The sequence below is a fragment of the Eurypyga helias genome, unplaced genomic scaffold (assembly GCF_000690775.1).
Source record: "Eurypyga helias isolate BGI_N326 unplaced genomic scaffold, ASM69077v1 scaffold37727, whole genome shotgun sequence".
Taxonomy (NCBI): domain Eukaryota; kingdom Metazoa; phylum Chordata; class Aves; order Eurypygiformes; family Eurypygidae; genus Eurypyga; species Eurypyga helias.
Genome location: NW_010263146.1, coordinates 20,180 through 41,476, shown reverse-complemented (window position 1 = coordinate 41,476; position 21,297 = coordinate 20,180). Strand labels below are relative to the sequence as shown.

Below are 21,297 nucleotides of genomic sequence, written 5' to 3'. Positions count from 1 at the left end.
GCAGACTGTCAATGTCAGGGCCTTGTAGTACACCGCGGATTCCTTGGAGTCTGAAATAGCTTTGCCTGTGGGCTGTTTTGCATCCCTGAAAAAACCTGAGGAGCCTCCATGGCCCCTCCTGTCATCTTGAGGAAAATAGCAAGACTGAATCTGTTCTTGCTGTCCAACCCCAAGCAAAGCTTCACCCACAGGTGCATATTTCCAGCTTGTCTAGAACTCAGGCCCAGGCCTTGAGCAGGGGGTTTCTCTGAGGCTGGGCTAGGGAAGGAGAACCTGCATTTTCCAGCACTATCACTTGCCTTTGGTGACAAATGGAGTGGCCAGTGCCAATGGCAGTTTCATTCCAGAGTCTGTTCCTGGATTGCAAATATTGCCTTTCCCTTTCTTCCTCCTAAGGGCTTCTTGGTTTAAAATATTTTGTGCACAGTTCATTTTTTCAGTTTTGAAAGGACTGTGAGAAAGACTCTTCATCTGGCTTTGGTGGAGCTGTAAATCCACTACTTACATTATTATGAACGCATTGCCTTGTGTCCTGCTCTCCTTGGGCTCAGGTGGAAGGGGACAGAAGCTGAACTTGCTGCTCTGTCATAAATGAGAAGAAGCTTTTGAACTGGCAAGTCAGCTTAAGGGTTGTCCCATTTCTTTCGTAAGTTTGAGTTTCCACCTAAACAGCCATTTTTAACGAATCCCTTCAGAAGTATAATATGGGAAGGCATGACTGGTGAGTAAGGCAGCCGACGTGCATAAAGGACACGATGAGGCCTGCGCTGAGGAAGAGACAAGATAGCCTTTTCAGTGGGGATTGTCCTGTGGTCCTAGCAGAGTGCAGCAGGCCATTTCCACTCACAGAGTGGGGGGTGATTTTAGGAGCAATTGATAGAGGAGAATACCTTATCATCAGGGTGGTTCAGTGCCTCAGTCAAGGCAACTGAACCGTTACTAAGTGCTGAAGCAGAGAAAATGCCTTGTAGTAAAGCAGAAATGTGAGGCAGACTCTTCTGGCTTCTCTGAGGCTCTTGACTGAGAAGAAGAGGTGGGAGAGTCTGCATCACGTGTTTAGTGGAGAATATTCTGTATTACTTTGACAGAGAATAGGTAGTCTTTTGGGGCTAATTCTTGGGACAGCACTGACTTTGTTTTTGTTTGTTTTTATCTCTCTCTGGTGGTGCAGAAGGCTAGTCTGTACTGCCTGGGGGGTTGTGCTCCCATGGTCAGGACCTGCTACCGCAGTGCCTTGGTGGGAATGGCCGAGGGGAGCCAAGGAAGACTTGCATATGAAAAAATAAATCCTTATCTGCGACTAGTCTAGGAGATCAGAGCCATTTCCAGAAGACATAAGGCAAAGAAAGAACACTGGTGCCCTGTGAGAGAAGGTGAGACATTTTTTTCCAGTCATAGTTAGAAGAGAGGCTGGAAAATATATAGGTATGCTATACAAAATCTTGTTCCTGCTACCTAAAGAAGGAGAAGACCTTAGTCCTGTATCGTATGGCTTTCAACAAACTTTCAGGTATCACTGTGGTGAGGACCATGCAGGAACCTCAGAAGATAAATGACCCAGATTGCAACATGGGCCTTGGGGGAGACTTCCTGGCCAGATTCCCAAGGGAAGGTTGTTGGTATGGAAAGTGCAGGCTGGAGCTTGCCCTTCATACATACCTGCATGCAACAGCGTAATAAGATTAGGCAGGTCACTACATAGCTGAGAGCTGTTCCCACCCAGGCATACTTAGTGTGTCTCTAAGTACACTGTCAGGCATCAGCTGGTGACAGGGGCTGCTCTGGTGCTGTTGCAGTGAGCCTTCAGGGCATTTAATGCTATCAGATGGATGCACACTGGACAATAAAGTTTGTTTGCCTGGATTGAATAGTCGCCAATTATCCATAAGTGTCTAGCTACATTCACTTAAGCTGCTGGGGCAGATGAAGAAAATAAGTAGCCATAAGTACATTGTTTTCTGGATGAAAAAATTCTAGGTATCAGAAGTTTGCAAAGTATCTATATTTGTAGGAATAGCATCATTGATTACCCCAATTTTAGACAGTTTCTCCTTAAAATTCAAATAAAAATAGTTGGTGTGCCTGCCCTTCCAGTCATTCCTACACCATGCATGGTTTTTGTCTTCTTTTTTTTTTTTGTCCCTTACTTTGCTTACTATTACATAACTCCAGTCTTCCTTTCACTGTGTGTCCTGTTTAAAGATGAGAAGCATTTACTCATGCTAGGCTTCGATAGTCCTTAAAGAACCTTTATCCCACATCTGTCAAGACAGCATCATCTTCATTTCTGGCTCAGTAATCCTGGCTGTAACGTGAAAATCAGAGCGCTCCAGTCAGATTTTTATTGTTCTTTAGTTCCTTTTCCTTCACATCATTCTTGCATGAGGAGACCCAAGCAGAATTTACCTCCTGAAGAGACTGAATCATTGCCCTAGTAGGACATCCTTTCTGGGATTGCCTCACCATCCTACTTTATCCTGAGAAAATCTCTTTCATAAAATTGTCGTCTTCTAATCTCTTCTGATGTCTGCTGCCTTCCAACTGACAGTTGCTGTCCTTTCCTAGATAACTGATAACTCCTTCCTTCTTCATCTGTGGCTCAACCCAAGTCAAAAAAGAGGGTTGAGTTGCAGTTTTTTCCACCTCTCTTCTTTTGAAAAGCCATGAGTGAGGGCCAACTGAAGAGCTAGTGCATCCATCTCATGTTGAAACTCTCTGGCAGGTTCTGACAATATTCACACAGCAATATTATGCAAATCCTGGTAGGTGCATTTCAAGTTCGTAGTGCATGTAAACTCAGGTTATACTGGTTAGCTTCATTGATCAGAGACAGGCTTGGAATAGCTGAGGAACTGTAAAAAAATTAATTCCAAATCTGATGCTGATCTTAATGAAACACACAACTCCATAAACAGTAGAGCTAACGGAATTGCTTGATTGCCTATGGATTTATGTCCTGCTCCCTCATACCTCCCTCCTTCACCACAATACCCTCTGATTTCCCCCACCCCGTAAATAGTCAGTAAGCTCTATTCTTCCTTTTATTCCCTCCTTACTGCCTGGTGTTTGCATGCTGGCCGAGACGTGCATGTTCACTGGCCTGCACGTACGCGACTGGGCACCTGGATGCCCGAATGAACAGGTGAGTGCTGAGCTTGCATGGCATTGTCTCCACCTGACTTCCCCTGCAGACATGTGGGTGTTGCTCCCCCCAGTGCAGCCCATGCCTGCTGGGCTCCTTGCCCACATGTACAGCAGATGTTCCTCCGTACTGGAACAGCACTTTGTGAATCCAGCACAGGGAAGAAGTCAGAGAACATCGTCGGCAGTGAAACCGAGAGGTTGCCTAGAGGGTATCAGCTATTCATGCAAGTGTTAGTAGAATAAAGATGTTCTGTGTTAACACTTAAGTAAAGAACTACAAGAATCATTTGAGGTCTGCAAAGCCTCCTTTAGTCTAAGAGATTTGAGTTCAATTTATTTAGCTTATGCATGAGATTCTGGGGAGATTTACTTCCCTATATTTACCTAGAGGGAACATTTTTTCTCAGAAGACTTTTTAATTTAGTAGGAAGAAGTATATCTGAAGCTAGGCAAACGACCAAAAAAGGCAGCACGTTTATATCAGTATAATTATTTTTGCTACATCTGTCCTACAGGCTTGATGAATTTGCTCTGGAAGTCTTAAAATCAAGACTGGATATCTTGGTAAAGTTCCTCTCAAGCAGCATGAGAGTGAAGGACTGGAAGGGAAGTTGCTGATGGAGGGAACACTGCTCCCTGCTCTGGAGGATGTCCAGGAGGAGGTCGGCAGGATCTCTCTTGGCCTCTCGAGCAGTGCTGATAAGAAATAGCAGAATGTGGTGGCTGGGAGCTGAAGCTAGTTAAAATCAGCCTGGACAGATGTAATTTCCTAGAAATCTGTGCTTATAATACACAAATGACATACTTGCAAGGGTGAGCACTGACTGCTGACACCTTTTTCTGAAATACAGACAATCCAGGATCTGGGAAAAATGTTCCCTGGGAGTACCCAGGACAGGGCTGCACTCCTGGGTCACCTACTCGTTTTCCTGTTCTATGACGCTGGGAACCCCTGTCCTCACTCTCCATGACCCATTTGTTGAGTGTGAGGGCCAGGATAACAAGTAATACCCTTGACAGCTTTTCATATGAAACGTAGTTATTTGCTTCATCCAGTTGTCTGCAAGGGTCAGGGCAAACTTTTGCCTTCCTGGAGGTACAATTAACCTGATCTGTTTCTGCATCCCGAGGGAAAAGGCTTTGTGGAGTCTCTGAGGTGAGCAACCTCCAGCATAACAGAATTCCCCCAAAGAGCCCTTTGGAAAGCATTGCAACATCACAGGATGCTGTGAGTTCACCCATGTGCAGTGTGAAGACTCACAGAGGAGGGCAAAAACACTGATTTGATTTTGTAAATAAAATCACATGCTTTCTCTCTGTGGCTGAAAAGAGACTCCCCTTTCACAGCTCCAGGAATTTTGCTATCTGCTTTTTTTTCTTTAATCTGGGGGGGGGGAAAAACAGTCTGAACAGTAAATATTTATCCAAGATGTGTGGTTGTTAATATAAGCCAGTCTTCAGTCATTTTGAATGGTGTCATGATGACAGATGTTAATTCAGAAAGGAATAGATTGGACGATTTATGCCTGAAACACATGTGTTCCTTGGCGGGCTCCGTGGATGACTTGCATAGTTAGTGCTGCCTGAGCAATTTGTAACGTTTTCTCTGCCTCGAAGCGCCGAGGGCTGCAGGACAAGGGGTTGACCTATATCTCCAGTTTGCTGTAATAAACACTGAGGTAACTAAACTCCCCGTGTGCTTTTATCTTCCTAAATTTATCTCTCCCGCTGTGCTCCAGCTGTGTGTGGTGCTTCTGGTTCTTCCTGAGAAGAATGGCAGCTTCTTGCTGCAAGAGAGGAGGATGCTGCTGTGTGCATGGGGGGCGAATCCCTGACCTCCTCCCCCTCTAGATTCAGCTTCTCTCCTACCTCAACACTCACAGTTATTTAATGTGAACACTTGGCCTGACAACAGAAGTGAAAATAAACCAAGCCATGTGAAGGTGGTAAGCAAGAGTTATTCTGGGAAGACCTCGCTCTTATTTTTTATAGTATTTGTATTCTTGCAGTTGCAAATTTATGGGTTGTATCTGTGGTCGTTTCTTCTTTTCTTAGTTAAGACCAGGTTTGTATAAATGTTAGTATCTTATTTTTTATTTATTTATTTTAATCAGAGACATAAAATTGGAGGAAAATGGCCAAGCTGTTGGGTGCACAAGCCTTTTGGTAGTTCTACTTGGAAGTTTTTCTCAGCTGGTCCATCTGTTGTGTTTTGGCTGTTTTCAGTGAAATTAACTTTGCTCACAACTGACAAGTACAGAAAATACTGAGCCTGGCCCAGGCAATCCACACTTTGACTGTTTGGAAAAAACTCTTACATGTAATGTTACTTAAAAACTCTGCTTTATAAAACACCTATTATTAATGGAAGTCTAGAAAATAAAGTAGAGCAGGAGCTTACTGGCATCTTTCCAGCCTCTTCTTGTTTTGACCTTTATGCTTTCTCCTCCTAAAAGATGCTGAATAATTTGTATATATTTGTGCTGTGACAATATTCTATATGAACACTTAGGAACATACAAGTTATTTGGCTTCTTGTTTCAGCAAAGATGCCAAAATAGGAGAAGACAGATTTTCTGTGTACTCTTGCTGTAAAAACAATGTAAAATTTTCCCTGGAGACCCACTCTAAGATAACTTCGGAAAGCGATGAGGGTTTCTAGGCCATAATTCTTCCCGTGGTGATCCTTTAGGTTTTTTTCTGTCGTAATGTGCCAAGAGTTTAGTCTAAATATGTGTTGTTTAATGAGTTGTTGTTTGTATTCAAACTCATGAACCAGTTCAGCTCCCTAAAAAAGACTTTGCTGATGGGTGTCCTCAGATGTCCTGGGATGCCCTCGTGCTTTGTCCCCAAAGCCTGCAAAGGCAGGGGTTTTTTTATTTATTTTGTGCAGGCATAGTGTTGTAAGTGGAGCAGCAGGTAGCTGTGCTTATAGTTGGGGTCACCTTATGTTTTTTGTTATAAGCAACAAGGAAAACTCTCTATCATTTTATTACACTGTCATCTTTGAGCTGATGTTTTCCATGCCACGTGTTTGGCACAGCTGGAAAGTTCAGCTGAAATATCTTAGCTGTCTCTCAGGATGAAGCTACTGAAAATGCAGTTTTATCCCCGTTTAAAAAAAGTAAAAATTTAAAAATAGCCTCCCACCCTGTTTTGCTGAGATTCTTTAATTCTTCAGGGCAGTGGCTGGGAATCGGTGAGGCTGTGTTACCAGGGCAGCCTGCTGTGGCTCCTGCTGCTCTGTGAAATCCCATGGCTTGGTCCGATGTTCCATGGGGGCTGTTAGCCACTGGCATGGTCTGCCCTACCAGCGCTGGCCAGGTGCCCTCCCCATATGGATAGTCAGGATGCAGTATCTCCAAGGGAATAAGAAACAAATAGGATTTTCCCTTCAATTCTTTCTCTACAAAGAGACTTGGGTATGAACAACAGACGTGGGGACAGGGAATCTCCTGGACTCTCAGGAACCCCTCTCCCCCTGCCAGCTATCTGGGCAACGTGAAGGAGCAGTAGCCTGGTGTGGTGCGTGGCAGGAGCAGGAGTATTGGAAGTTGAAGGGGAATGGGTGCTGGGACAGCAGAGAAAGGAAGGGTTTACAGTCAGCAGGGAACTCCTCAAACACTTGCAGGTTTTTTAGGTGTAAATAGATCAGGACCCCTATAAGAAGATGTATTTTTTTCTCCTCTAATGGCTGATCAAGTATATGATAGCTACTGGAGCTTGTAGTTGCACTTAGAGGACTGTGCTCTGGGTTCAGTTGCTGCATTTGGTGGAGTTTTTCTTGAACTGATTTTTTTTGGGGGGTGGATTTTTTTCCTGAGTTGATTTTTTTTTTTTAAACGTATTAAATTACCCTTTAAGACTTTTTAAAGAGCTTTATGGTTATAAAATTCAAGCTGCCAGAAGTTATGCAAAGCAAAAAAATAACATTGCATTTTCAACATTAATTCAGTTCTCCTGTGCAGATGTTACCCTTAATTACAAAATTACATCCTGGCTCTTTTAGAACACAGCTGTCTATCTAGTGGAGAGGGAAGACTGAGATTTACACTAATTTCTGTAATGGAAGACATTCAGCCTTGGTATGAGTACTTTCAGAAGCTGTAGAACATGTTGGGGATAGGAGACAGGAGAAAGACTGGTCTCCCGATTGCGGACAGGAAGGATTCCTCTTGAGTAGGTGGTTTAGCCTTTGACTGACGGGTGTGATGCTGGACAAGTTAGATCAGAATTTCCCCAAAGTATTTAAGTCTTGGGGCAGATACACAGGCGGGCGGGGGGGTCAGCAGCAGCACAATCAATGAAGTTGTCCTGTGAGCTTAACAAGTGTTCTGAAAATTCAGGTTAAGGTGTCAGAAGCAGAGCATCGTGAGGCAATAGGAACATTCATCTTTGTCTGTTTTCTCCCCTCTAAAATGGTGTGATGCATGCTAAATATTGCAGAGATGCTCTAAATATGAAAGTATTGTTTGTAAAACACCTAAATATATGGTGATATAAGAAAAATTTTGTGGGAAAGCTAGAAAGTCACTGTTCACAACAGAAATCCTGAGCTGAAGCTCAAAGTTGCAGGGCCGTTGTCCTACTTCACTTCCTAGCGCATGGATTTGGCCTTTCAGCTATGGTATTCTTCTAATAGATGTTATGTGAGTATGACATTTCATAAATGATGTCATAACAATAATAGCAAAATAAAGAGGCTGGTCCCTTATGGTAATAAAATACCCTGTAAATAATGGTGATGTGGGGCCTGTTCTTCACTGAGTTTTTTCTGAAACTGTACTACTTTAGATATATTTTCACTGAAGGATTGTTATTACAGACAGAAAGCCACAACAGAAACCTCATTGTCTAAATCCATTCCTTTTACTAAAAACTTCCGTCTTCCCTAAGTTATTTCAAACCAGGAATATTTCTTCAAATTCTGGCTCAAAATCCAGCTTACATTTTGAACAGAAGAGCCTGTAGTACAGTCTATCCATCACCCTGTTTGCCATAGTACAGTCACGTCTTCCGACACACCGTATGTGAGCTATCATTTATGTTTTGACTTGTGAAACACGCTATTCATCAGAATAATCTTCAGGGTTTTTTCTGCAGCTCATCTGACGTGTTCAAAGCTTCACGCTCATCTCAGGACAATCTCTTTTTTCAACGGTGTTTTGTTATCTTACAACTCTGAACTGTATTTTGCTCTCAGTTACACGGGTAAAACCATAGAAATACATTAAGAAAAATAAATTCCTTTGCATTTACAACATAGCATAAAAATAAATTTGTTCTCCTGACTCAGTAGAGCTTGTCCTGGCCTCATGCTGCCTCGTCCTGTGAATCGGAAGACAACCCTTGGTATTAGACCAGCAGCACAGGAGGCCTGTGTCTGTCTGTAGGTTAGCTGTAGCACTGAGCATTACAGAGGTGAAATGAAGTTTGAAATTCAGTAGGCCTGATGGGTATGCTTTTCTGCTCATTCGTAATAAATGCTTGCAGGTAAACAGGGCAGAAACTTCCTCCTGACAGCCACAGGAAAGGGCACGTTGCTGTGTTTTAGCAAACTGACATGAGGGTCAGTGCCACCAGTGCCCCTGTCTCATCCCAACTGGCTTTGGTCACCACTGAGGTTGCTGCTTTCTGAGCTGGTGTCTGTGGATGGGACGGCTTACAGTTTCCTGTGCAGCCAGGGTGCCGTATAGTTTATGTGTCGAGCTCAAAGTTTAAAGTCTGCAACTGCTACTTGGAATTGCTTGGAATTACTTGGTTACTAGCTCAACTGTGCCAATGAAGAAACATGGTTAGAGTTTTGCTTTTTAAAAAAAGAAAACTTTAGTAGTCCCATGGATTAAGAGGTGCTTTTGTTTCTGTGCTTTGCTGCTCTTTGCCACTGAAAATACTGGGCAGAAAATACGTTTGGGTTTCACATCGAGAAACATCAGTAAAATCTAAATTTAGGGGTTTTACAACCTGTCAGGAGTTCCCTTGGGTGCTGTAAGGCTGTAGGGAGATGGGGAATACCGACAGGAGAATGGCCTGGGAAATTACAACCATTTGATTCTAGACTGGGTCAGTGGGAGGGTATTCGGAGAGAGGAAACCAAAACTATAAAAGATTAGAAGTATCGTATTGTTGGATAGGCCAAGAGCTGCATCTCTTGGTGTGGGACAAAGAGAGGATGAGTGAAAGGCTTGGAGCACAAGTGTTCCTGCTTCAGGCAGAATAAAAGCTTTTCAGTGGGGCAAGAAAGAGTGGAACAAAATGCTCGACTCTAGAGCATTTCTAGACTAGAAACAGAAGATAGGGAAATGCAGAACAAGTGCTGGCCAACAGAGCAGTGTACAGAGGGTGGTGAGGGGTTCTCCATCACTTTGAGAAGGTTGGGTAAATATATTTCAAGTGTGGGCTAGTGGATCTGGCAGTTGACCATCAACCCAGACTGCAGGCTCTCAGCACCTCTGTTCTTGTTGCTAAAAATTCCTTGTTGCTTTGATAATCGGTGCAAATGGTGCAACTTCATTTATATTACCACTTGTAGAAGAGCATTTTCTAGGCCTTTGTGTCTACTTGACCGCTGAGAAATGCAGCATTGGCTGATAAGATGGTTATTTTCTAGCAGAAACACACCTTCCACATCTAATCCAGTTATGCCTGAGCAGAAACCTTTCAAAAGCCTCTGCAGATGGATTGCAGCGGCCCTGCTGTACCTGTGTTTTGTGTGACAGTGAGTGCTTGTGGATGAGGGGTATAGAAGCCACATTCCAGCGTAGGTGGGGGCAGAGATCCCAGTGAACGCTGTGTTCCTAGGCATGGTGAGGTCTTGTGACTGGTGTGTCATCCCCTGGCTTTTTCTTTCCCTTGACGCCCTTCTGCCTCTCCATTTCTGGTGTTACCAGAGTTTGAAAGAGCAGTAATCTCCATTTACCACAGGTTCTCTTTCCAATCTTTTCATCTTCCTTGTTGCTGTGCAGCAGAGTATTGCATACCTAGACTTTATCCAGCTCTTTGCTATGCTTAGCTGACCTTTGCAATCTCCCTGGCCCCTTCCCATCTAAATTACAAGTCTTCCAGAGCAATGCTGCTTGCACTCCCAAGTCCAGCAGTGTCACAGAGGTGCAGAAGAGGCTGCATCTATGTCACAGCAATAAGGCAATAGCCTTATGCCTTATTTTGCTTAGTATGTTAGAAACATCATTATTGTGGAAGACTCAGCCTGCTTCGAGCTGTTCGTGTCTTCCGTTGAGGTGTGCTGCTTGGCTGAGGCTCCGAGCTGCCACATTTCATTTTAGCGTATGTTGTGATTCACCTTGGTAAATCTGAGACAGGGGATGGAGACAAAAATTGCTTGCAACCAGCTGTCCCTATTACCCTTCAGTATTCTGCAGATAGAATGAGGAATTGCAGGTAGATGGATTGTCTTGTCCCTGTAGATATTCGATGAGCCCTGCCATTTTTTATCCCCTTCTCATAACCTGCCATCTCTGGTCTATCATGCCCATACCCATTTATTCTGGGAGTGGCGTCTCTAGAGGGGACAGATCTGCCTCTCTCCCTGGATGAGAGCTGTACAAGAGACGAGCTTCTAAGTCCTGGCCCATCTAAATTATTTCTACTTTTCAAACAGTCTCCTCTAAAGCCTTCAGTGATGTGCTTTACAATTATACAATTTTGAAAATACTCCAAGATTGCTTAAAGACCCTGTGGCCCTCAGAGACTTGCCCTTCAGTCGTGTTTTCCTGTCTGCCCCTCTGTGTTGCCGGTTTCTTTATGCTTATGCTATAAGCTCTTTCTGTCAGCCCTTGGCAGGATGAACACTGATCTGTGGCTGAGGCTCCAGGTGCACAGTAATACCAACAAATAATAAAGGTGGGAACTTAACACAAGGAAACCTGTTTTCCAGCCTGGACCCTGTGGGTTCCACCTTGAAGTGGTACTGTGGGAACATTGAGCCGTTTTCAGACCCGCTTTCTCTCTTACTGTCATTGTGATAATCAGGAAGGCAGATGCTGCATCTTCAAAAGCCCACCCTGAAGTCCTGCAGCCTTAGCCGGTGTGATGGAGAACAGGGATGCCCCCAGCCTCAGACTGCGAGTCGGAGCTCCCAAATCCGGCAGAAGTATGCCTGCTGCTCCTCGGGTGGCTGCTGTCTCCTCCCAGCCTGGAAGGGGCCAGCGTTCCCCAACGGGAAGTAATTGCTTTGGAAACCTCGTGGAACATCTGTGTCCAATCAGCCCGAACATCCATACCAGGCGCAGCGCGGCTGGGCCGAGCACCGGCGGTAGCAGGGAGCGTTGGAAGGGGCTGTGCCCCCGGCGCCGCGGCTCCCAGGGGGTTGCATGGGGGAGCAGTCTTCGGGGCCTGCGGATGTGGTGGTCCTGCCTTTCGTAGCTTACCAGCGACAAGCTGCAGCACAAACCACGAGGCTTGAGATGCAGCTCAGAACTACGGGGTTTGTCAAGCCAAACGAGCGAGAACTTTGGTAATTGTAAGCTGGGAAAACGGGTTTTAGTTCTTTAGCCCTGTTTGGGGCTCTGCGTGCTGTATAGGTGGAAGTATGAGTGAGAGCTCGATGCAGACACTGCACATTTCTCCCTGCAATTACTACAGAGGGAAAACGTACCGAAATGGAATATCACCCCTATAATAATCTGAGGGGAACTGCACAGAAAAGTTACAGCGGAGAACACAGAGCAAATAGAAATTATACAGAAGGGAGAAACCAGAACAATTTCGGAGCTGTGTGATAAGTGAGGAAAGCAGTCAGGAAAATCATCTGGATGAATGACAGGAGAAACAGCCACAGTGAAGGGACCAAAGGAGCAGGTTACAGTCTCAGCTATGGATAGGATCCACTGGCATTGAAGTAGCTGAGAGGAGCCCAGGTATGGGCCTAGCAGTTCACACAGCACTGTGAGATGTGTGATTATCTGTCTAAACAGCTCAAGCAACAGCAAAGGATAAAAGTCTCAAGTGTTTGTAATATTTTTTTTTTCTCCTTAATATTTTGTGTGTGATGTAAAAGCTCCTTAAATCCCAGAACTTATGTAGCACTCTTATGGAGTGTGAGTCAAACAAAAGGCAGCTTTTGTCCACTTGAAATAGCTTGCAGACTTTTGGTTTGAATTGTTTGCAAAATTTAGGCGATGCCATATTTAGAGTTGCACATGAAATCGTAATTCAACTTATAAACTTATTTTAGTTTCAGGGTCACATGCTATTTTTCCAGGGTGTGCCTGCTTAAACCCATGATAAGATGGTTTCACTGAATGAGTAGCTCTTCAGAATTTTTGTTTATCATCTTCATTTCTGTGAGACCTGTAACAAGCTTAATGCAAGTGGGATCTGTGGGTTTTGGGGTTTTTAATTTAATTTTTTTCCCCTCCTTCCCGGGAACTGAAAGACCTCTGCTTTACACGTGCCTTTAGGAAATTCCAAAGGTTTCATATTTAGCCAATTGTTAATGAATTTTCACAAGGAGACAAAACTCAGCTGACATACCAAATCCCTCAAATCCCTTGGTCAAATGGATCTTGGACTTTATTAACATTTGTAAAGTTGATATTTTTTTCCCTAATATTTTTTTTCAATGGTGGGATCACTCAGTGGCTGAAAATGTTGTATTATTATGGAAAGTGTTAGACCACTTTGACACCAGGCATTCTTTCTAATTCAACTATGATGAACGAGCATGAGTGTTAATTAGGATTTTTTTCCATTTAGGGTTCTGAGACCCCTTTGCCATTATTGAAATGCAAACTTAAACTCACAGGATCCTTGCCCTGGTCAGCAAAAGTATCCTGTTGGGGCCACTTTGAGGGGGGAGGTGGGATCAAAACAGGATAGCAATGGCATTTAGCTATCTTAGGCTGTTGGTTTGGATAATAACATGCATCCTCATCGAGTTTGCTGTGTTAATGCCTTTTGTAGGGCAACAGCCATCTACCAAAGTTCATTCTTCGGGATCTGAAATTCAGCAGCTAAGGATAATGGTGGGATTGTTCCACAAAGGAGCCTCTGTAAGGTGTTCAGTGCCACAGGGCATGAGAGTTGACAGGAGCCGAGTGTGTGAAATGCAGCAGGCGTAGGCTGTGGCAGAACTACCCTTCGGAACTACAGGGATAATCACTGCTGGGCAGGGGAGACTCCTGAGGGTTTTGCAGGGGATCATCATTATTTTCGGCAGTGCCTGGAAAGCAACTGTAAAGTCACTGTTAAGCTGTAAGCAACCCAAAGCTGGTGTAAATAATGACTTCCAAAGCACGTGTTTTATGTGCTGTGTAGTGTCTGCCTGTTGCTTGTCATGAGATCACAGGGAAGATGGCTCGGTGCTTGCGAAGGAGGTTTTCATTTGGATTACCCTGCCAAAGCTGGTGGTTAGCACATTAAAATTCCTGCCATCCTCCCTGTGCCTTGCTCTGAATTTTTAACCCAAACAGAAGTGAAACGTTAGAACGTAATTGTTCTGTACGTCCCTGAACATGGAGCTTCTGGCTGTTTTGGGGGCAGTATGGCCCGTACGGCTAAGGCTGAGCCGGCAGGAGCAGTGGCATGAAGCCATGTGGCAGAGGCATGAGCCCCTCTCCAGGCAGGGCTGTCTAGCAGGGTAGTGGCCTTCAAGGCCAGTGCTCTCCCATGTTTGCAAGATGAAGACTTTCATTAAAAAACAATTTATTGGAAAACCTTAAAGGACATACTTTGTTGGTTTTTTCCCTTGTAGCACAAATATGCACAGTCCTTCAGAAAACAAGGTGTCACCTTTATAAGCTTACAGCTTAATTCGCATAAAACCTAACAAAAGGCAATAAATCTTGGATAAAGTGGGAAGCATGTAGCTTACACTGCAAGTAGAGCTGTACAGTCATCTTCAACTCTTTGAATGTTCTTAAAAGCATTTGCTATCCCAGGGTACATCCTCTTGGAAGCAGGTAGGAGTGATCACAGTGTGCTGGAAAGCTTAAGCCATTAACCAAACCAGTTGAAAGTGCTAATAAGGGTGCAGAGATGGCACCAGGGGGTCATTCGTGCTGAAGCCCAGGCCACTCTGACTTCCTCACACTCGTCATCCAGACAGGCTCCTGTGTATCTGCACGTGCTGTCACCCCTCCAGGATACATCCTCCCACTACAACCTCATACTAGTGGCCTGTGGCAGTGGGTAGGGACAGCGGGAACCGCTGCCAGTAGTGTGGTTGGTTGGTTTGCTTGTTTTAATAATAATAGCAATCTGGTGACCTTTGTATATAATTGTACTTGTTGGTTTATCTTTCTTTTATTTCTTATTTTGTTGCCAGAGTGCCTCCGATGGCTTTTGGAAGTCAGTGGCAACCCGTGTCCCAAGAGAACCTCATGAGATACGTATCCTGAATCCCTACTTCATCCAGGAGGCAGCTTTCAGCTTCATCGGACTGCCTTTCAACAACGGCCTGATGGGCAGAGGGGTAGGTATACAGCAGAGCAAGCCAACCCAAGGGGAAGGACGAGAGACCAAGCAGCAGAGTAGTCTTACGCAGTTCTTACTTTTCCTCTGCTGCTGGACATTGAAGGGAAAGGTCTTTGGCTCTTTCATGGTGGCAGCACTCAGCCTCCTTAAGGCCAAGGTAGGATCCATCCTTTCTGGTACTGGAACTGCTATTCTGGAGGCAGCTCTGAGGCTTCCAGCCCCAGCTGGGTGATTTCCTGTCACCCACAGCCTGCCAGAAGGGCTCTTGTTTGTGTGGGTGGAGGGAGAAGGAACCCTGCTCTCTGCACCCTCAGCACATCTGGAAGTGGTGCAGGTCTCCTTAAAGGTCATGCTACTGTTATACGATTAACTGTCCTCATGGAGACTGCGGCCTAAAATCACTTTATAGTAAAAGAGGGTAAAGGTTTATTTTATGAGAACGTTGGTAAGAAATTCTGATCTTCCAATGGCAAGTTTTAGATGTAAAAGCTTACAAAAGAATGTTAAAAACAATTTTAGCTCATAGGTATTAACAGAATGCCTTTATGACCATTCTAGTACTGTCACCCCCAAGTGCAGCTTTTTGGAGTGTTAGTGTGGAGTAGGTCATGACTTGTTTTTTCTGGATTATCTCACACTGCAACACTGTCCTCAGAACCTATTTATATTTGCTCTACCTAATATATCAGCCATTAGAGAAAGTATTACTTGGGTGGGTAAGGTACTCGTACACATGTGATATAGTTGTTGATAGAGACCACACGTGACATTTTTGGGCACATTAGCACAGCTGACAAACCCAGGGAGAAGCACTGCTGCTGGACAAGGTCTGCTTGCGCTGCCCCTGGCGTTGTCCTTCCGTTGTTATCAGTGCAGGAGTTTGCCCTGTTGCAGCGTGGATTTGGACTAGACAAAATAGTGCCTCATTTTCCATGCTCTAATTGTATCATGAAGTCGTCAGAAACGTTAGAGACGTTTGTTTTGTGCTGGTCAGATGAGTGGGTGTCTGGAGGTGAGAAAATCACAGGCATATTCAGCCACACAGAACGGTCCTTCTGTGAAATGCATTGCTGCATGTGTATGTACGGAAGCTGTTACTGGATTTTTGCTCTGTGCCCTGAAGGTCTCCCAGATACTCCCTTCAGCAAGGAATTAACTTACTACACCTCTCTGCATTCTCCAGAACTTAGCCTTGGAAGGACGTGGGCTTGATTTTTCATCCAGAAAATCAGAACTGCTGCCCCAGTGAAGGACGGAAATTATCAGACTTTTGCCTTTATTTTCTCCAGATTTGTTTTTATTTTTAAACACGTTATTTTAATACACGAGATATTACCTAAGATGAGAGGAGAGAATCCGGAAATGAAAATACTGTGAACTGAAGTTTATGAGGTTTTGATAGGTTGTTTAACACACATCAGTTTGGGAAATGAAGGCATCTTAATTGAAACCTGATGTTTTACTTCATGGAAGTCCATTTGAGCATTTAAAAATAAGTTTATGGAGCTTTAAGGCAAGCAATCTTTGCCCATGACCCCTGCTAGATTGTGTAAATTGTAGTTCATTCCTTCAGCTGGGGCAGCAGGAGCTCTGCAGGTGCATCTGGGAGGCTGCGACATTAGTGTACCCTGTGCTGTCCCTGCAAGGATGCTCTAGTATAGTGATTCTATCAGAGTTTAAAAATAGGGAAAGTATTTCTAGCTTGTGGGTACAGATTTTACTTCAGACAGCAACTATGGACTGCTGTCTTGGAGCTGCTGGGACTTCATGCCTTAGGGAATGCTGCTGCATGAGTGCAGATGCTTCAACAGCTACTGCTGCCAGTGTGAAGAGGGAAGAAGAGTCTGAGTAGGATCCCAGTGATACACATTTCCTACAGACGCTTTTTCATTTAGACTTTAAATGGTAAGAGTGGAAATCAGAGCCTGTAGACCAAGAATCCAACTCTCATTAAAGATTTGAGAGAAATCCAGCAAGATCGATGAGGCAGCTAGAGCAAGCAGTGTTGCTCCACAAGAGGCAGCGTGACCCAGCAGCTGCAGAGCATAGCCAGTTGGGTTCAGGGTCGTGCTTTAGAGATGCGAGACAGCCGGGAAAACTCCTCTCAAGAAAGAAGCATATGAACATGCAAAAGGAAAACACTGAGGTCTAGGAAGCAAAAGCACAGCAAACAACTTGTGTCCTGAATTTCTGAGGGGAAACTGGGATGGGGGCAGATTGGTGCCCCCGTGCTGCAGTGTGCTGTGGGAGGATCAAGGCTGGGGTTGCCTTAGTAATCAAGGCCAACACGAAATCCTCATAAAGAGCAGTAATATTCCACTCTTTTTGGTTTTGATGCCTAAATAAACTTCAGTGCTTCTCTTGCACACCACATATGGTAACAATGTGCTGCCAATTAACTTTGTAATTTGTGGGCTTTTTCAGCAAGGTTGAGGAGAGCTAGTAAAATAGTTTGGGGCTGATCTCAAAGTGTTTTTCCCAGGATTCAATAAAGGGTGAATGTAGTAACATCCTTTGCTTTGATAATATAATTTGGGCCAGATGGTTCTGGAGGATAGTGGAGGGGGGTACAACTCAAACATACATTTTGGCACTAGTAGCCAAAAGTCTGAGCAAGGAGCAAAACTGGTCACCCATAATGAACAGTGACTTCTCGCTGGGACTGGGTCTTTTCAGGAGTTTCCTCTGTCCATTTACTGAAGTCTTAAGAAGAGAGCGGTCTGTTCCCTACTACATGTGGACTTCTCTTTGCTTGGGATAAGTTGATGATAAGAAAACCTTTCGTTTCAGATCCTCGCAACGTCTGGGGAAAATTAAATGTTAATGCCTGGAGATGGTTTAGCATGAAAGAAACGAACTAATAAAGATTCTCTTTGATTAAAGAATCCTCTTAAGGTCTGGATGCAGTCTTGGCTGTCCCACTAGCCAAAGGTGTATGTGTGTGATGTATGTTTAGGTGGACGTTCTGTGTATACAGGTCTTTTGGGCTTGAAACCAGATCACTGGTACTGCAGCTGGTAATTCCAGCATGGAATAACCTACCTTCCACTGCAGACAGGTTACAGGGGAACAAGTATGGACATCAGTTCAGAGGCGTCATTGCCTGTTGCATGTACAGCACTAGAGATGCTTATTGCCATGGTGCTTTTTGCTGTGTAGTGAAAGTCCTAGCCACTCCATAGTGCTCACAGCCATTGGAGCACTGGGTTTCTGGCTCCTCTGAGAGCCCTGAGCCTGGTGTGAGGTGGCCAGGAGAACATTTCAGATTACACAGATTATCAGGACTCTGAGGGACTCCAGTGCAGACTGTGCTGTTTGTTTCTCTATCTCTGCTCATGATATGCATGCATGGAACTGCTTATGATTTAACTGCTTGTGAGATGAAGCTCTGCTGCCCAAAACTGTAAGCCTTTGGTTTGTTCATGTGCTGGAAATGGCTGAATCTACAGACTTCTTACTAAAGACACAAAGCATCCTCCACTGGACTTCACCCAGCCTCAGCACCGACTTGGTGAAGGAGCCATATGAGGAGGTGTTATCAGACGGCGTCAGGCACCCGGCCATGGATTAGCACCTCTGCAGCAGTGCTGACAGCCCTCATGCACTGGGGATTAACCTCTGATGGTGGAGTGTTAGCACGTTCTGCCCCAGGGCTTCTCTTTGCTGTTCCTTGGTTTTGCCTGCGGGCAGGCAGCCTTTCTGGTTGCACCCCAGGCAGTTTTCAGCTCCCTTGTCTGGTCTCAATGTCAATGACTCTCAATGACTCTCTCTCATCAGTACTGGGTTGCCCTGGTGAGCGCACTCTCGCTTGCTTTTGCACTTGGTAGAGTAACTGAAGGGATTTTACTTTTCAGTGGAAGAGGAGGCCATGAACTCCCATTTCGCATAGGGTGAAGCATATACGTGGTTACCGCAGAGCAGCCAGCTTGTAGTAAATTCGTGCCCTTGCTTGCCCCCGGTTAGACTGTTAGGTCCTTAAGAAATACTCCCTGCATTGCACAGGAATCTGCTTTGTGGCAAGTGATGAATCAGAGCTTGTGCATCAGGTTAGATGTGGTCGAAGATATTTGATTTGGGCTAAGTTGCGTAGGAGGGCATCAGTTAAATGGCAGAACGGAACCTGCTGGGCAGCTAGCTTGTCATGTCTTCAGCCTCTGGCCCTTCCCTTTTGCTCTGCTGCAGACTGCCAGTTCTTCTTCGGGCTCTGTCCCACCTACAGCAAAGGATAACGGGGCGGGGAGGTGAAGGGAGAGTGCTGGAGATGCTCTGCTTTGTCTCTTGAGGCCCAATATTGCAGCTGATTCTGTGCGCGGATGGAGGTAGCTGTCAGAGCAGCACTGTGGGTTGTAAGCTCCTGTGTCAGGGACCACTCTGCAGGTACTTGTCTGCTCGCAGTAAGTGATGCTGAATTGCTTTTCCTGCTGTATTTCCAAACTTGCTGGCTAAGGGAAGCAAAGAGGAGGTTTGGGATTGTTCCTATGCAAACATAAATGAACAAAAAGAAAATACAGTGACTGCTGTGTATAGTGTGTGATGGCTATTATAGTTTTGTTCTGTATTTCTTTTGTTTTTTTACTTTATTGCTGTTAGGCAATCAGATCTTTAACTGATAGAACTAAGGTAGCAATTTTTCCTAGGTGACCAATTTTTCAAGCTTTCCCTCAAATAAATTAATATAGTAGTCAAACAGATTTTAATAGGTAGCTGCATTATTGCTTTTAGGAAATTTATTCTTTAGCAATTCTTAGCCTTTTAGTGAAAAAGGTAACAATTGGAATAATCTGAACAATCCAGTATGTCTTACCCTGAGCAAAGTGAAATCCCATAAATAACTGGAATTCATTTAGCATATTAAGGGAGTCAAATATTTCTAAAAACAGATTTACAGCAGTCATTTCCTTCCAGTCCAGCAGGCAGTGACACAGGAATGACCCGGGCATGGAATGAAAAGCAGCGAGAGCTTTTCACATGCACCAAGCAAAGAGCAGTTACGATCCCCGGGTTCAGTTGCCAGCACTGGATCTCCAGCACAAGCCCATGAAGTGATGCTCAGCCTCCATTAAGTCCAAAGGTGTCCCTCTCTGCTGACTTCTGTGAGTAGAAGTCAGTCTTTAAAGCCTCTTCGGGGGGACCAATGGAAGATGGAACAGCAATGTCTTGAGAAGAAGCCTTTTCTCTTACCCCTTGCAGCAGAGACCAGTGTAGGAGCAGTTAGGAGAACCTGTCCTTTGTCTGTCTGTACTGCTAAAGGCATTTCTGGTCCCCTGACCTGGCTGTTTGCACTCCGCAGAGCTTGCAGTGTTCCCTGACGCAGCACAAGACTAGACGTCTTTGCCTCTCTTCTCCTTAGCTTTTCTCACTCAGAATCCACCATGTGTATGCTCACCTCCATGGAGGACGTGCCTGCAGGCGCCTGGAAGGAGCCACATCGCAGATGCACAGGCAGCCTTTGCCCAGCACTGCTGCGGTGATGTGTCACTCACACTGCTGTGTTTGCTGCTTCTGCTTGTCACATGGCCTTTTGGTGTCATCTTGTCTGTCAGTGTGCTGCGTTCTCTCAAATGGGACCAGGCAAAGGGCTGATCCCTGGGGACCATTAGATTAGATAATACATTTTCCAGATGTTTGGGCTTGGACAAGCAGGCCAGGCTTGGAAATATGGACTGTCAGTTCAGACTACATTACCCAGGGAGGTTGCCCTCGCTGTTGTTTACCAGTGCTGGAGAGGGGATGCTGGACCTGGTACCCACCATAGGTCCCAGTTGGGACAGAAACTTGTGAGACACAATAGGGGCTACAAAGCTTGCAAAACCAAGTTCAAGGCTTCTGGCAGGGAACTGGCAGGGGGAGAACACTGCCAAGGCTCTCTGGGGTTTTGCCATTCCCAACTCTCCCTGACTGGTGGGCACCAGTTCAGGCCAGAAACTCATCAGGCCATATCCTTGGCCTGCACTGGCCAAGCTTTGTGTGCCTGGGAGGCATCCCAGGAGGCTCCTGCCTCGTCACAGGCCACCGTTGTGCTGCTGTTCTTCAACCGTTTGGTTGAAAGCAGCTTTGCTTGGTGGTACAGGAATACCCAGGACACAGAGCAGGAAGATGGGCTCTGAGCTGGTCCAACCCCAGATTATTATTCCTGAGGCGGGATGTTGGGATTTGGGTTTTTTTCCTTAGCAGTGGCCTAGAATAACAAGAGGCCTGCCCAGTTGTTTGAGAGAGTTTTATTTTCGTAACTCAATGCAAGAGGTGTGGTGGTTCCTTTGGTATGTCTTTGGGGCACGGCACAAGGGTGTGTATGGTGAGATAGCACTGACGCATCGTGCAGGGCATAGCAAGCCAGGTTTGGCACAGCCATGTCCGTGATGCCTAACCTCTTTTGGAGTGACCTGCCTCCCAACTTGCCCCAAAGGTTGTACGTGGTTCATTAGGTCCAGATTAGAGCTTAGCAGCAAGTGAATTTATATGCCTGTGTGCAATCAAGAGAGCTTGGAAGCTGTGTAGATGTAGCCAGAGAATAATTATAACCGTTTCCTCTCTCTGGCACGTGTCCCTTCTGATGTGCCGTGTCTCTGCTGAGGGGAGAGGAGAGCCCTTTCCCCTGCACCTGGAGAATGCTGCTGAGTTGGCTTCTCAGCAGCGCAGCCTGGGACACATCCCTAATCCTACAGGGCCTTCTCTTTGTGGTGCCACAAGCTGGATGTGAGGCAAAGCTTCATTTCTACA

General features: G+C 45.1%; 1 protein-coding gene across 1 annotated transcript in view; it reads left to right on the top strand.

Moving 5' to 3' along the window:
- The window catches only part of ST3GAL3 (ST3 beta-galactoside alpha-2,3-sialyltransferase 3), a gene marked incomplete at both ends in the record, with an annotated part of 44,085 nt that overhangs the window by 5,532 nt on the left and 17,256 nt on the right, over positions 1-21,297 (top strand). The window contains one exon of the mRNA XM_010155945.1: positions 14,429-14,575. Within this exon, the coding sequence (XP_010154247.1) occupies positions 14,429-14,575 (147 nt within the window). The remainder of the gene's footprint in view (positions 1-14,428; positions 14,576-21,297) is intronic.